We start from the raw sequence: 17,592 nt of genomic DNA on the forward strand, positions 1-17,592 counted from the left end.
ATTACCCGCAGCAGACCCTGGGGGCTCACGGACATCGCACAGGCTCACCCCTGAAGTCAGCGTGGCTAAGGTCTCACGCCTGACTCTCCCGCCGTGCCACTGCTCCGGGGTGGCCCCGGGGACGAGCCAGCGCAGCCTTCACCCACCTTCCGGTAGACGGCCCCGATGACAGCGCTCTTGATGCGCATGCCGCTGACGAAGCAGATGTGGAAGTACTGGTGCAGCACGAGGGTCTGCAGGCAGGCGCTGACGAACAGCAGCGCCGTGTAAAAGTAGCCTTGCCAGTCCGGGGCCTTCTTATCGTTCACGAAGTTGATGAGCAACCTGCAGGGCAGCGAGGACAGGGCCCGGTGTGACAAGCCTGCGACACATGTGCGGGGACAGGTTCCCTGGTTTCAGTGTTTTGACTTTCTCCCAGACCGGGCGTCACTGCTTCAGCTTTGTGAGTGGGAGCCCAGCCCACGTGGTGGCGACCGTGCAGGTGGCCCAGCACGCTCATCCAGGGTCATCACCCAAAAGTGACCAAGCAGGGAGCACAAGGGGCAGAGGTAAGGAGGGAAAGAGAATGAACGTGTGGTCCCAAAGAGAGAGACACAGAGAGAGAAGCAGAGAGAGGGGGAGGTGGGCATGCACGTAGGTAAACAGAGAGAGAGGTGACCTCCTTTCTGGTTTTTTGCAACTTTCATGCCATCTGACATTTCCTTGCTCTTGGTTTCCCAAGATAATCCTCTATCCTCCCCCTTTGGCTTTAGGGGAACCTAGTCGGTTTCTGTTACTTGCAACCAGCGTGGCCTTGATTAAGACGGTTTTCTTAAAGCAAAGCACCAGGCAAAGCAGTTAGGGATGGAGAGCCCTAGCCGAGAGTGCACCCCAACACTGGGTATGGCACGTGATCCGAAGGGAGGGGCAGGGGTGTTGCAAGGGGGAAGTCAAGGATGGGAAGAGGTGCCCAGCTATGACGGGGGAGGCCTTACTTCAAGATCTCCGGGCCGGCAAACATCATCAGGTCGTGCAGGGCCTTGAACAAGAAGCTCATGAGGAAATAGGGTCCGAAGGTCTTGTATAACACCTTGAACAGGGACGGGTCTCGCTCCTTCTGGGGGGACCTGACAATCAGAGCCTCGGCCTCCTCGTTCACATCCACCTTGGAGCTCCCTTTCAGCTTGGTGGGATCCTTGGAGGAGTACACGATCTTCACCGGCTGCCTGGAACACGAGAAGCAGCTGTGGGGTCTGCCAGGGAATCAGTCCATCCCCTGGGAGGCCTGGCCAAAGTGGACCATTCCGCACAGAAAGACAGCTGGACACAGTGCTTACGACCACAGACTCAGGATCCCAGTCTGCTCGGTAAATACAGACAAGTTCTTTAACCTCTCTAGGCCTTAGTTTCCTCACCTGTAAAATGGGGACAAAAGTAGGGCCTGCCTCCTACTTTTGTGAAAATTAAATGAGTTAAAAGAGGTGAAGGACAACCAAAATCACCTTCCTGAATCAACATAATCTCTATCAGGATCCCGGCGGGCTCCTTCCTAGAAATGGACAAGCTAATCCTAAAACTCACATGGAATCCAAAATAACCAAAACCATCTTGAAAAAGAAAAGCCAAGTTGGAGGATTCACATTTCCTGGTTTCAAAACTTACTAAAAAGCAATCGTAACCAAGACAGGCATAAGGATAGGCATATATAGGGACCAATGAGACAGAATTTAAATATCCAGAAATAAACCTAGTTGATGTTTGACAAGGTTGTCACGACCATTCAATGGCACAAGAACAATCTTTTCCACAAACGGTGCTGGGAAATCACACAGCCACAGGCAGAGGAGTGAAGCTGGACCCTTGCCTCACACCGTAAACAAAAATTAACTCGAAATGGGTGAAAGACCTAACATAGAGCTAAAACTCTAAAATTCTTAGAAGGCAACACAGGGGCAAATCTTTATGACCTTGGATTTAGCAATGGATTCTTAAATATGACACCAAAAGCAAAGGCAACAAAAGGAAAAAAAATTAATTGAAACTCATCAAAGATAAAAAAAAAAAAACCAAAACACTTCCGTGCTTCAAGAAGTGAAAAGACAACCCACAGAATGGGAGGAAATATTTGTAAATCAAAAATCTGATAAGGGACTTGTCACTAGAGCACATAAGGAGCTGTTACAACTCAATATGAAAAAGACAATCCAGTTTTAAAAGGCGCAGTGAAGACATGCAGGATGGTATGAGCACATGAAACTTATTCTTAGTCATCAGGGAAATGCAAATCAAAACCAAGATGAGATATTGCTTCACAAGCACTAGGATGGCTATCGTTAGAAAGTCCGATAACAACAAGATTTGCAAGGATGTTGAGAAATCAGAGCCCTTGTACAGGCGCCTTGAGTCCTCTCCCACTCAAAGAAGGAAATTACAGAAATGATGGAGAGTGACTGTGTCACTTCCAAGGCAAGGCTGCAGAAAGCACCATGGCTTCTTTCATGCCACAACACTGCACCATTCTCTCTGGGCAAAGCCAACTGCTGGGTGGTGGGGACACTCAACCAGAGACCTAGCTAAGCTAATAGCCAGCATGGTCTTGCCAACCATGTGCAGTGTGGAAGCAGATCCATAGTCCCAGTCAAGACTTCACATGACTGCAGTCCCGGCTGACATCCTGACTGCAACCATGACAGAATCCCGAGCCAGAACCACCCAGCTGGCCAGATCCCCCAGCCCAGAGACACTGTGTGAGACAGTAAATGTCCATGCTATGTAAAGCTGCTACGTTTTGGGGTAACTTGTTATGCAGTGACAGATGCAGCTTCCCTCTCCCAAAATGCAATCAAAGAAACATCCTCAAATGGTCAAACGTGGCCTCCATCCCTGAAATATACACCCAAGCTTTACCCCCACCCAAACCTAACATTCACAATTTGCAAAATTCTTCCATGGCATCAGCTCCCTGAATAGCACTCCCTCACGCAGGATTCCTGCCTCTCCCATCTATGCTGCATCTGACCGTCTGGACCAGCTGAAATGCCCTCCTGGAGACCACAGCCTCCCAACCTGCCCTGGCTCCCTCCTCTGACCCTACTCCAAACCGTGGGCACAGGTCTGGGCTCCGTCAAGTCCGTGTCCTTCCCCTCGGAGCTCCTCACCCCAGGAAAGGACCTGAAATATGGGACTCATCCTTGACCCCTTCTCCTCCATGCTCCCCAGGCCCAGTCAGGCACGTGTCCTGTCCTTCCCACCCCCGGGATGTGTGCAGTCATCCAGCCATGCTTTCCACCACCACAGCCTCTGACTCATGCTAGTGACCTTTGCTGCAGCCTCCTCACTGCTCCCTCTACTTCCCTCCACTCTCGCTGCCTGACAACCAATTCCCTGCACGGCAGCCGGGGGGCACCTTCCTAAAATGCATCATTCTCCTACTTGGACTCCACTGCTGGCCTCCCACCGCATCCAGAATAAAATCTAAACTCTGTGTGAAGTTGGAGAATTTCCCAGGGTTGCTGTATCCAACGAACACAAACTCAGTGGCTTAGAACAACACAAATTTAACATCTCAAGAGTTGTGAAGGCCAGAAATCTAAACTGAGTTCACAGGCTCCAGGGAAAAATCTGTTTCCAACTTTTCCAGCTTCTGGAAGCTGCCTACATGCCCGGGCACATGGCCTCCGCCTCCACCTTCAACGTCGGCCGCGTGGCATCGTCTCTCTGACTTCTAACGAGGCGGGTGACGATTTCAGCAGGCACACCCAAGTAACCCGGAATTGTCTCCCCGTCTCAAAACCCTGAACTTGATCATTAATCCTATCTGCAAAGTCCCTCTGCCACGTGGCGTGACACACTCAGGTTCTGGGGATCAGGGTGTGGGCATCTTTTGGGGGAAATCATTTCTCATGATGTCAGTGTCACCGCACAAGGTCGCCCTGCTCATCTCCCCGACTTCCCCTGGAGCTGGGATTCTGGCGGGGACCTCGAGTAGGATTTTGTTCAGCACACACACATCCTCTCGGCAAGAAGGGCAGGGAGGCAGGGCAGGGAGAAGGGAGCGCCGCAGGCCCCTCCTGGTCCACTCCCTGCACTGCTTCCTAAGCTGGGCCCTGGCGCTGGGCCTGTGTGGGCTGCCACTGAGCCAGGGCTGCTTTCTGTGGCCAGGAGATGGGTGGCCAAAGGGCCCGGGAGACGGTCTCAGGCAGACAGAGGAGGAAGGCTCAGGCCTGGGTGGGAGAGGTCAAGAGCAGTGGAAGGGATGAGTTAAGGCAGGGTCAGGAAACAAAAAATACCAAGTGAACAAGAGGCCCCCTAGGGAGGAAGGCGCTCCTGGAGGGAGAAGAAGAAAGCAGGGCATGTGAATGGTCTGGCTGGGAGGGGAAAGGAAAGTTGGAGAGGGAAGGTCTGAGTCAGGAGAAAACTGCCCAGGACAGGGGAACAGAAAGGGGTGGGGAAGCTGGAGGCTGGGAAGGAAAAGGAACTTGCTCCCTCGTCTGGATTCCCATGTGAGCAAAGGTGCCCATCGATCTGTCTGCTGCGAACGCCCTGCTCTGGGCCAGGCACTGGGAAGAGCCCCGCCATGGAGCAGCCTGGTGGGAGAAGCAGATCAGCAGCGGTGACTTCACAAGCCTGTGTGAGGGGGGCTACCATAGGGGCTTCCTGGAGGAGGTGACATCCAAACAGAGACCTGCAGGATGAGGGAGCAGGTCCGCCTGGGGAAGGAAAGGGTGCTCCAGGCAGAAGGAATAGGATGAGCCGGCCTGGAGCTAAAGGATATTGAAAATAGGTGAGACAGCCTTCCAAGAACCTCAGGTGACCAGAGCAGAACAGAGAGAACAGACAGGGAGGGGCGTGAATCAACCAAAGGACAACGAGGAGCTCCTGCAGGCTTCGCTTGTCATTTGCTAAATGCGTAAGACCTTTAATGTTGCGGCAAAGGCAAAATCACAAGCTCCAAAAGGTCATAGCTCAATGAAAATTCTAAATTTTCTGGACGTACTCTGTGACTCATAATACCCGGTATAACATAGGAGGGCAGATGTGACCTACAATTGCAGAGAATGGGTTTTACAAACTTCACGCACATTTTCATCCTCCTTAGCACTCACAATATACAGGATAACACTTTGGGAAACCACAGGCGGGAGGGAGCGGCAACCACCTCCCCACCCAGGCCTCGGCACGGGAAGCATATAGTCCTGGCACGATTCTGACTGTGCTGCTTACAAAATATAAATGACTCAAAAGCGTTCTTCCACTTTTTGTTGTTGTTGGTGAGTGCTTTTTGTTTCTCAAAAACAGGCTGTCAAGGGGGTTTCTCGTTCTCTGATGGTCACAAAGATCGGGCCAGAGACCAGATCTTCTCTGCCACATAGAACCGTCCCAAAGGAAAAAGGTCCCACCAGACCGTCCATGCAGGTTAAGAGCCTGCCTAAAATCACCTACACCTAGAATTTAACTCCATCTTTGACATAAATCCACATATAGTGTGTACATTTTTTTTGCAACTTTAAATACACCTTGACTCTCTTCAGAAATGCAGCTATTGCACAAATTAAGTTTTGTTTGGAATTTTGCCAAGCATTAGTCACCACCTTGCAAAAACTTGTTCATGAGGGCAGCGATGGTTCTGGTCTCTAGAGCCACCAGATCAGGTAGGTTGGGATTTGCAGCTGCCGCAGGGAATTCTCCACTTAGGAACAAGCAGTGACTCTTCATTCTACATGCTAGCATGTGCCTGAACGTTTACACACAGAAATAAGTGGCATTTTATTATAAATCCTCCCCCCTTTTTAGTTTTCTGTTCAAGTCAAGCAAGAATATTATGCTGATTTTTTAAATTAGATACATGGGTGGGTTCCTTTTATATATCTCCTTAAAGTACAATAAAGGAGGTGCCACAGAATCTTTTGCTATTCAAGGGGGCAATGGGTCTGAAAGGTTGAGAACAGCTTAACATTTCTGAGGGGTTCGTTTTCTTTTGTTTTTTTGTTTGCTATTTGCTATTTGCATTCCTTTATGAAATAGAGACTCTTAGGTAAAATGGTCACCTCTTCTCTGAACACTACTGCTTTTTTACACACAGCCTTACTGGCGTAACTGCTGTTACAATCAAGGGCACATATTTGAACTGTACAATTTGATGAGCTCTGACACACTTACACACCCACGAGACTATCAGGGAAACCAAGCTCACGAACACACCCATCACACCCACAGAGCTGTCCTGCCCTCTGCAATTTCTCCCTCCCATCTCTCTACCTCAGGCCACCACTGAGCTGACTCCCACCACTACAGATCTGCTTTCATTTTCTGGAATTGTATATATGGAATCACTGAGTATGTGTTTCTGCTTGGCTTTGTTCACTCAGTGTAATTATTTCGAGACTTCTCCGTTGCTGAGTGTATCGACAGTTCAGCCCTTCGCCTTGCTCAGATGTGCTCCCTTGAAGGCTACGCCGTGATTTGCACTTGTTAATGGACACCTGGGTTGCTTCCAGCTTTGGCCAGCACACGTAACACTTCTATGCTACAAACACTCCGATACAGGTTGATGAACATGTATGTCTTCAGTTCTCCTGCGTATATGCCTAGGAGTAGAATGGCTGGGTGGTATCAGAACTGCTTAACTTTTTTAAAAAAACGCCCAACTCCTTTCCAAAGCCGCTAAACCATGTTTCAGTCACTCCAGCAGCAACCATGGTCCAAAATGGCCTTAACTTATGGGAGGCTGTACGCCAAGAAATTTCCACTCCATTTTGTTAAACTCAAAATCATTTGATGAGAACCAACGAAGCACTGGATTTTAAAACCCAGACGTGGTGGCAGGAGGAGCAGTTCAGACCCGACTCCTGAGAGGAGTCCCTCAGGGGTGAGGAGAGGAGCTGGCGGTGAGGGGAGTCCAGACCTGAGGCCAGGAAGCCAAGGCAGCCCCCCTGCCCAGGCCTCCATCACCTGCTCCCCGGGGGCACCCAGAGCACAGAGCACAGGACTCTCCCCATCAGCACCCATGCCCGTAAGGGGCACAGAGGCTGGCTCAGGCTCACATCTGCCTCTACTCTCGCCCCACGATCCACCTTCCCGAGGGCAGCCCAACTCTTGTTCTGAAGCAGAGCTCCGGACATGCCTCTGCCCTGCACAAAGCCCACCTCTGTCTTCTCACTGCATTTAGTACCACAGCCTTTGAGAGCCAGGCAACTCCTCCTCCCATTTTACCTCCTCCTGCTCTCCACATATCTCACTCCACTCAAGCATTACTGGCCCCCTGCTGCTCCAGATGCATGCCACACTCACTTCCACCGCAGGACCTTTGCACTAGCTGCTCCTATCAAACGGAAAGCCCTTTCCCACATTTGCACATGGCCCATTCCCTCCTTCAACACGAATCTCTGCTCAAATGGCATCTTCTCCGAGAGGCCACCCCTGACCGCCGTCCGTACCTGTATCAGTTCCCTCAGTCACTCTTGCCCTCATGCCCCCATTTTAACCTCCTCATCACACTCGCTCGCCAAAGTTTCTCAGCAGTGTATGCCTGACTCCCAACGTCCTGTGTCCCACATGGAATGTAAGTGGCACCAAACAAGAAGCCTGTTTTGTTCCACTCTCTGGAACCTCCAGGGTCTAAACAGCGCCCAGCACATCAGCAGGAACCACCTGTTGAACGAATCAGGGAAGGGCCAAGCCTGAGATGGAGCTCCACGTAGAAAGCTGGTCCTCTTCCCAGGAAGCCCCGTGGCCGGCCTCGCCCACATCTCCAGCACCCGCTCACTGGGTGAGCCTCAAGGGACGCCAGGGTGGGCAGCCCTGCCACCCACCATGGGGAAAAGACTGAGCCAAGTGGTCGGTGAGATTTGGGCAACTCAGGCTGAGAACGCAGTGTTCTCATCAGGAAGGATGCTGCAGGGCCAGGTCGAAGGGACCCGGAGGCCCCACCTCTGCCTGAGAACCTCCAGCTAGGTCATGGACCCCGGCTGCAGCCGCATGTGCACAGAACACCGGCCATCTCCTCACAACGTTCGGCCACAGAGGCTCAAGCTCAATCCGCCTCCCACGAGGCAACTTCTCTATCTATGCCACCCCGAATGGGCCACAGCACAGAGGCATTAAGTCTTTTGCTGGTGTCGTGGAGGCCAGCAGCACGGATGTCCCAAATTCCCACCCACTGCCTGGGCCTGACTGAAGACCTGGAACTTGGGCGTTCCCGCAACGGGTGAGGAATCGGATCCCGAGCCTGGGCTTCGCTCCTGGAAGGCCGGCTGCTCTGTGGGGAGTCCTACACACCAGGCTGGCCCCCTCTTCAGCCGGCTGTCAAAAGCGAATCACAGGCCCCACCCCATAAAGACAACAGGAGTAAAGACAGCCACCATCCATTGTCTCATCTGGCTCCTCTGGACACAGGATGCCTCTAAAGTCAATGACATGCCCTGGTTCAACTGGTAGCCGTTTTTCTTTCTCATTGGTGCAGAAAATAATGATGCATCACAAGGCTGATGACGTCTTAGACCTGATGAAATAAGGTATGTGCTGGGGAGGCCCTGGCCTGATTCTCAAAATAACCCGAAGACAGAGATCAAGAGGTGGCATGCAGCTTGCAGCGGGGGGTTGTCTGAAATCCCGGACACCAGGAGCGAATGAACCCTGACGTAACCCATGAACGTGCAGGTGATGACGATGTGCTAATGTCGGCTCACCGACTGGACCAATGTGCCCCTTGGGGGCGATGCTGACTCGGGGGAGGCTGTGCATGTGTCTCTGCACCTTCTCTGCTCAGGACCTCTGTGAAACCAAAACTGCTCTAAAAAGCAATGTCTACTGAAAAACAAAAATCCAGGAGCGTCAAAATCATCCTCGACTGGGGCTTCTCAGGCTGAATACCTCATGGAATAGCGGCCTTGGCGTGCTGAACCCAAACACTTAAAACAGCAAGGGCACTCGAGATGCCGGGTGCTCAGGGAGGGGCAGAGAAAACGAGACTGGCTCCGGGAGGGCAGAGCTGCACACCCAGGCCCACACTCGCCGAGGGCGCGACTAAGAATCATTCACCCACTTGACATTTTTCCTTTTTTCTTCCCAAATCGCCTTGGTTACACGTCAGACTCTACCCCATTTTGCAGATGAGCAAACTGAGGCTTGCAGGAGTGAAGCCACCTCCTCGGAACGATGAAGCTAAGGAAGAGGTGGCACTGCCACCATTCCGGACCCCAGTGGAGGGAGGGAGATGACCAGGTCGCCCTAGAGAGTTCTGGCTTCCCCGTGGCAGGAGGGCTGACACTCACTTTCTGGACTTGGCACATTCCTTCTTCCAGTTCTTCACCAAAACGGGCACGACTTCTTCTGAAGTGTCCTCCTTATTCAGGGACCAGAGGTCAGTGCTCTCCAGGGGCTGGCGGTAGCCCCGGACCATCATCCTGCAGCCGAGACACAAGAGGGGAGGAGATGAGCGTCGGGAGGAGGACAATGGCCCTCTCTACACATGCCTGCCAGCCCGCCCTCCCTGCCATGGCGGTCCGCTGCGAATGGAGGCAGCCCTGCACTCAGGAAAATCTGAATATGGATGGATGTTTGGGCACACTAACCATTACTGCTAATTCTGATAGGTCACCGAGGAAAAACGGCCTCCTGTTTTAGAGATACATGCAGATGATTTAGGAGGAAAAATTTTTAAGGCTGATACAGCAAAGCGTTAACTATCGTCAAACTGAGTGATGAGTGTATTGAGGTTTATCAGACTAGCCTTTCTATGGTTTGAACTCTTTCATAATAAAAGAGTAAATCTAATACTTTTACTTCTTATTTGGAAAAATTTCAAAGTCAGAGAAAAATCGCAGGAATTGTACAAAGAATTCTGTTTACCCTTCACCGGGTTCACCACTGTCAAACATGGCCACATGTGCTCAATCTGTCTCCACCTCTAAACACGCATGTATGTGAACTCATACAGGCAGACCGAGGCGAGACGGTGGGTTCTATTCCAGACGCCGCAATAAAGCGAGTCACAGGAATTTTCTAGTTTCCCACGTAAAAGTTATGTTTACACTTTCCTATAGTCTATTAAGTGTGCGACAGCATTATGTCTAAAAAGCAATACACAGAGCTTAACTTAAAAATACTTTATTTGCTAGAAAAAAACGCTAACCATCATCTGAGCCTTCAGCGAGTCACAGTAGTAACATCAAGGATCACAGGCCACCATAACAAATATAATAAAAACAAAGAAGCTTGAAGTACTGTGAGAATTACCAAAATGTGACACAGACACCGGAAGTGAGCAAACGCTGTTGGAAAAACAGTGCCAACAGATGTGCCTGACCCAGGGCACTGACAAACCTTTCGTTTGTACATAACGCGGTATCCGGGAAGCGTGAAAAAATGAACCATGCCTGGATCTTTTTTCCTGAACCATTTCAGAGGAGGCTGCAGACTCTACACCTCTTTACCCCTAAACCTGAGGGTGTATCTCCCTAAGAGAAAGGACATGCTCTGAAATAACCAGAGAACAATAACCCAAATCAGAATTGTGAGCCTGGCTGCCCTGCCCTGCAGCCCGTGTTCGGAGCGCACCAACTGTCCCAGCGATGTTCTTTAACAGTCATTAAAAAATAATTAAGAAAAATATTTAATTAAAAGAAAACATGTTTGTTAAAAGTTTATAAAGATGAGGAACAGTGCTTATGGGGGGAGGGGGAAGGGATTTAAATAATCCCCAGTAAGATGCTGACAATGTGCAGGAAAAAACCACCCAAGTGGAAGCAGGGTGAGATGGGCATGTCCTGAGCTGCAGACGGTGGCCTTCTCTGGTGCTTTGTTACTGTTGTTCTTTGCACACTTCTCTCACCCATTTTTCCTATGGTGCTCAAGCATCAATTTTTCTAATGGGGGGAAACAACACCAGTGATAATAATGACCCCTAGTGCAGCTCACAGCCGCCCAGGCTAAGCTGTCCACAGAGGCCCAAGACATTTAGGTCCATGAATTTATCACCTGAATGCGGGGACGGGGTCGGAGTCTTGGACCCCGGGCCCAGGGCAGGGCACATTCAGGACACAGCTCTGCCGGAAAGAGCGAGGGAGGGAGAGCAGGGACCCCAGCTGCACACTCATAGCCCAGCCCCCGCCCGCCATCTGGGGGCCAGGACTTACCCTGTGATCCACCAGAAGGTGATTCTGGAAAGGAAGGAGGCGCTGGATTCTGGGCAAGGGTTCTAGTGGAAAGAAGACACAGGGTGGGGAGCAAAAGGGAAATGGACAATTAAACTTCTCACCTATGCCCGCTCTCCCTCCCAGGAGACCAGCAGCCACTCTCACGCCACCAACTCGCACCCCGAAAGAATTCCTCTCCTGAGCCCCAGTGGCCTTGAAAGAAACACATGGCAGATCCTCCAGCTTCACCGGACAATCACTTCCTGCGTGTCTGCTGTGCACAGAAATGGTACAACACGTCCCATACCTGCCTTAGTCCCCACAGCCACGCGGTGAACCCGGTGCTCCTGCTGTCCCCGCTTTACTTCACTCGTCTGCTTACTCAGTAAATGTGCACTGAGCATCTGCAATGTGTCAGGCACTCTACAAAGTACTAGCGTCATCTCACCTCCTCACAGAACCTTGAGTATGGAGTTACTACTGTTCCTACTTCATCTCTTCCATTCATTCATTCATTCATTCAACAAGTATTTTCTGAGCACGTACTTACTATGTGCCTACCACCTGTATACAGATCTGAGCAAATACACACAATCCTATTCCGGGATATTGATCATCATCATAATAATAATATACAACCTGCAAACACTCTCTGCTAGCTAGCTCTGTTTTAAGTGTTTAATCTTCATAACCATGCTACAAAGTAGGTAAAAACATTGTCCTCACTTTGTGGTTAAGAAACTGAACAGCAGAGAAATGAAAAGACCTGCCCGGGGTCCCACAGCTAGCAGCAGGGGAGACAATGTGAGCCCCAAAACATCAGGTACCTCATTGGGCTGATCTAGCTGACAGAGGTCAGGGAAGGCGTTCAAACTGGGGTCTGAAGAGTGAGGAGAGAATAAGTGAAAGGGTGAGGCAGGACAGTCCTAGCAGAGAGACGCATCCATGCAAAGGCCCTGTGGTAGAGGGGAACATTGCCGGCTCCCAGAACCAAGAAGAGGCCTGAGCAGTCCACACTGGAGGCCACATAAGGAATTTTGGTCTCCATCCCAAGGGCAACAGAAAGTCATCCACAGATTCTCAGCAAGCTTTCAAAGAACCTCTTTCCCAGAGCTCAGAGATGACCTTCAGTTCAACACCACACCAACAAGGAATGGATCAGCTGCACAGAGCCTCAGGGACTGCACACAAGGACTGGCTTGCAATGCCAATATGTTCAGGTCTAAATTCTGAAACACAAGTGTTAGTGAAGGTGGGGTCGCCAGGCAATGATGAGATCATTAGCTCAGGACACCTCTTAACGTTCCAGAATTGTACAGATGAGGCACTGGAGAGCCCGATGAGAGAACACACTACACCCAAGGGGTTTTCCATCCAGCCTCGGAGCACGTGAAAAAAACCCTGTTTCTGCCTCACTTCCTTCCCTCATCCCGAGATTCTGACTTAGCTGGTTTGGGGTGGGCCCCAGCACTGAGTTTCTGTTTTTAACTCCCAGACTCTCCTTGGTAAAGTGGCTGCGCAAGAAATGTACAAGATAGTAAGTCCTGAACATCTTGTCACACCCGACAGGAGGCGGCTTGTTAAGGCTGCAGAAGCAACCAGAAGTGGCTCCCAAGAGCCCAGAAAGGGACAATATGAGCTGCGATACAGACGATAAGTCAAAAGGACTGAAGCACATCACATATGTTTAAAAACACAGGTTCATCTTGATACTGGAAAAGAAGGAAAGCCTCTTGGTATCACTGATGAACGATGCTAATGAATCAAGCCGTTTTGAAAACAGAAAAGGGAAAGAAGCATTTGTCTATGATGCCCCAGGATGACCAAAGAGATGAGAAGTGTCTTTGCATAAAAATGGTCCAGCTAACAAATGAAGGAGGAATGCTATAATGTAAGAGGCTGTACCATTTTGCAACCACAATGGATTACTACAATGCTTAATGATATTAAAGGGTTGTTATCTATGTTTTTAGGCCACATAAGGTATCGCTGTTTCACTGCTTAAAATCCTTATCTCTGAGATATTATCACCATGGAAAATTGGAAAACTGGAAAGTTACAGGACTCTATAATATTTGTAACTTTTTGTGAGTCAAGTTATTTCAAAATAAAAAATTATTAAGAATTAAAAATTCCTTGTCTTTCAGAGGTACAGACTGGAATGTTAACATGCGATACAGGGTAAACAGTCCGTGGCAGTTCATTACACCATGCTGTACACTTCTGTCCACTTTCAAGTCTCAGTTTTCACATCTAGGAAATGGGAGCAATTAGTCCTACTGCTCAGCCTACTTCACAGGACTGCGAGGAGGGACAAGGGAAAGGAGATCCATGGGACTGTCTCGTGAGCTGGAATTTTTCCAACCTAAGGCAGGAACATTATTCCTGGAGGAGGCGGTGGCGTTTGCTCTGTTGGTTGGTTTTTTCTTCCGGGAGTGGGTGGGTTAACAGGGAATGGCAAATGCACTTCAACTGTAGCCCAGTTCCTACCCACTGTGAAAAGCTAAGGTGCTGGCAGAGAAGGGGACTGGGAGGGACACAGCTGGCAATGATTCATTTATTTCTTAAGCAAATACTGAGGGTGGACCTGCTTCTATGTCAGGAGGCAGCTAAGTACATCCAAGACAGAGATAACACACAAGACAGTGAGGTCTCCACCCCGTATCACCTCCCACCTTGTGGGAGACGGACAGTAAGCAAATCAAGATGCATACAAATATGTAACTATCCATGGTGAGAGCTGCAGCAACAACGAAACACAGGGTGCAGGGCTGGGGGTGGAAGGGGCAGGGGGAGCGGTGCAGGCGGTGCTCATGTGTGAACAACTTGGTTAGAGGAAGAGTTTGGATCCCAGCTCTGCCACTTACCAGCTGAGGGGCCTTGGCCAACTTACTTGGTGATGATGAGATTAAGTAAGATAAAGCCTGAGAAGTACTCAGAACGGCCCCTGGCACAGAGTAACAGCTCAAGCAGTGACACTAGCAGTAAGCTCAGCAGCAAGTCTGCTGTTTCCTGCAGACCATGACACACCAAATGCTGTACCAGATGCTTCACATCAGGGCTGGCAAACGGAGGCCCACAGTCTGGCCGCTTGCAAAACAGTTTCCTCGGGCACAGCAATGCCCATTCATTTCCGTGTCGTCCACGTCGGCTTCGGGGCTACAGCAGCACAGCCGAGCAGCTGCGACAGACCACGTGGTCCACAAAGGCTAAAATATTTACTGTCTGCCTCTTTACAGAGAACGCTGCCTGCCCCCTGCTTAAGTCAGACCTCAAGATACCAAAGATGACGATTCTTAAGGGAAAGAGAAAGAAAAATACCTTATGATAGATAGCACTTGTATGTGGAATCTTAAAAAAAACAAAAAAGACAAATAACTTATTTACAAAACAGAAACAGACTCACAGACACAGAAAACAAACTTATGGTTACCAGTGGGGAAGAGGGTGGGAAGGGATAAATTGGGAGTTCGAGACTTGCAGATACTAAGTACTATATGTAAAATAAATAAACAAGGTCCTACTGTGCAGCACAGGGAACTATATTCAGTATCTTGTAGTAAATTCTGGTAAAAAAGAATATGAAAATGAATATATGTATGTTCCTATGTGACTGAAGCGTTGTGCTGTGCACCAGAAACTGGCACAACACTGTCAACTGACTTTACCTCAATAAAAATATACTTAAAAAAAAAAAATTGAGAGAAACCAGAGCGCCAAGCGACGTCCTTTTGCCTCTGAATCCAGTCTTCTCTCAGTCTTGGCATCAACACAGAACTACCCCTTCACAAAGATGCCCAGCCGAGGGGGCGAGTCGGGGCTGAAGGGCAGCCCGCGCCTGTGCCGCGGGTGGGAGGGCAGTGCTGCGTCAGCCTAAGCGGGAAATTTCTCAAATTCACCTGCCCAGAGGGGGCGAGACGCCTTCTTCTAACCTGCACACAGGCCTGGTGCGAGTGCAGGGGTGTCAGGCTTACCCACACAGGGGCCTCACAAGACCTGGCATTCTTCAAAACCAGGCAACCCCAGCAGCGGTGGGTCAAGAATGAAGCAACCTAGACTTATCGTGATCATTTTGTAATGCATGGAAATAGCGAACCACCATGCTGTGCGCCTCAAACTGTGCTGCCGGTCAATGACACTTCAATTTAAAAAAAAAAAAAAAAAGATGTAAACACAGTATTCTATTAGAGTCTGCAGGGAACAATGGTTACATTGTCCTAACAATGCCAGCACTAACTACTGATTATCATTTAAAGTACAATAAAATTTGGGGGAGAGGGGGAGGAAGGAGGAATTCCATCTTCATCTCTTTTAACATTTATAAATTTAAAAATTGCTTTTTTCTTTTCCTTTGATTCTATGTGTATGAAACAATAGATGTTATTAACTAAACCTACTGTGGTCATTGTTTCCCAACATGCGTAAATCAATGCTACACACCTTAAATTTTACAGTGCCGTACGTCAATTATTTCTCAATAAAACTGGGAGGAAAAAAAAAATGAAGCAACCTGTTGGTGAATTCATTCCCTTTATACCCAACGGTACCCACATGGAGTCCTACCCCTGACACTGTGACCGATGATGGCCCACAGGGTGGGTAAAGACTAATCCTCACTCTGGCTAGTTAAAAATTCCAGCCCCGGTGACAAAATTCACCCTCCAGGTGCAGTAAGGTTGGATTAGCAGCACAAACATTTCAGTTTCTAACATGTACAACCCAAGAGCCTTCTCAAGTTGTCTCCCCAGTCCTCCACCCTTCTCTGGAATCAGACACAGATTTTCAGATTACTGGAAGTCACAGCGGGCAGACACGGGTCCTGTCACCGGCACCAGAAATGACATCAGTTTGGGAGTAAGGTTTCTGGGAGTCCCTATCTGATAGGAAAGGCCTTGTGTGATAACAGACAGAGTTCTGAAGTAGTCAAGAAATGATCATTAAAAAAGAAGGAAAAAAAAAAGGGAGGCGGCTGGACAAGGATCTGGGCAACATTCCATTCAACCAAAGCCGAGCAGAACTTGCTGGCATAATTCACGACGTGAAAAAGCCAGGGCTGCCAGTGTGGGGTTTCCGGGCCTGTGAGACTGGAATAGGGTAACTCCTGTCCCGGGAGGAAGGAGGTTCATTAACTGATCCCCCACTTCATTTAGAAAGGAGAATCATTCAGACGGGCCCTGGCTGCAGGAGGGGAAAGAGAACGAGGGAGATTAATGCAAACAGAGGGCTGCATTCCCTGGCAGCTATACCTGGCGCTGAGCGATGTGGCCAGAAATCATGAGGTTTAAACTAATTTGGTACAACAGCCCCAGGCACTGGTTCTTTCAGAAGGGCTCGTCCTTTACCTCGCACGGGGTCAGGGAGGGGCACTCTGAGGACCTTGGTCTGGGGCCCTGGGCTTTCTGGCTTTTTCGTCAGGAATTCTCTGGGTCTCCACCCACCTTTTCTGGTTTTGATTCAGTTTTCTGCCAGTTACTCCGACTCAGCAAGCCAAAATGCCCAGCAGGAAGGGATGCCTGAGGCAGCAGCATGGCTAAGACCAGGGGTTGTCAAACACGGCCCCATAAGTGCCTGGGAAGTTGCTAGAAATGGAAATGCTTGGGCACCCCCAGACCTGCTGATTGAGAAGCCCAGCAATGACCTGTGTTCTAACAAGCCCTCCAGGTAATGCTGACACATGCTCAGATGTGAAGGGCTCACCCAGTAGAAGGGCTCTTGATCCAGCCTTGGGAACTTAGGCAAGACCCTTCACCACTCTGAACCTCAGTGTCCTCATCTATAAAATAGGGGGAGACTCACAGCCCCACCTTAAAGCAAACTCGGGTTGCTTTAAGGATTAAGTAAGTTAATTTTACGTATTAACACAAGGCTGCTATTATTATTATTCACTGGAACCACCTAAACACCCGACAATAAGAAATTCGTTGGTACAATTTGTAACACTGGTGTTTTCTTTTTTTGGCTCTGCCACTTATCAGCTGTGCAAACCTCCTCCGGGCACAGGACCACAATTTCTTCTACTGCAGCACATACCATGTGCACGTTGCCCTTTTCCCATGAACTTGTCCACTTTCTTAACCTGGTTTTCGATGATCTACTACACACCAGGTCACTGTCCACCCTAGCGCTCCTCTCAAGCTGCCTGGACCCCAGCAATGGCTTCCTAAGAGCCACCAGCCTCTCCATGTCCCATGTGTCCTCCTTTCAGCTAGAAGGATCCTCCAAAACATGTCCAACCTCAGTGTGTCACCCTACTACCCCAACTAGGCAGAGAAATCCTCCATCAGATCAAAATTCCAAATCCTTATGGTGACACCCAATTCCACCCTTGACCTTTCATTTGGTGTGACAGATATTTTTAGTCCTTGTCCACACATTTGGAATATTTTACTAAGAGCATTTCAAAACTCCAGAAAAGTTGAAAGACTTCCACAGCGAGTACCCATCCGCCCACCAGCTAGATTCTCCAAGTCAAAATTTT

At 49.5% G+C, this 17,592-nt stretch overlaps 1 protein-coding gene across 1 annotated transcript in view; it reads right to left on the reverse strand.

Moving 5' to 3' along the window:
• The window catches only part of ABCC1 (ATP binding cassette subfamily C member 1), a 126,052-nt gene that overhangs the window by 59,775 nt on the left and 48,685 nt on the right, over positions 1-17,592 (reverse strand). The window contains 4 exon segments of the mRNA XM_032460972.1: positions 147-324; positions 975-1,205; positions 9,252-9,383; positions 11,115-11,176. Of these exon segments, the coding sequence (XP_032316863.1) occupies positions 147-324; positions 975-1,205; positions 9,252-9,383; positions 11,115-11,176 (603 nt within the window).

The sequence above is a fragment of the Camelus ferus genome, chromosome 18 (genome assembly GCF_009834535.1).
Source record: "Camelus ferus isolate YT-003-E chromosome 18, BCGSAC_Cfer_1.0, whole genome shotgun sequence".
Classification (NCBI taxonomy): Eukaryota; Metazoa; Chordata; class Mammalia; order Artiodactyla; family Camelidae; genus Camelus; species Camelus ferus.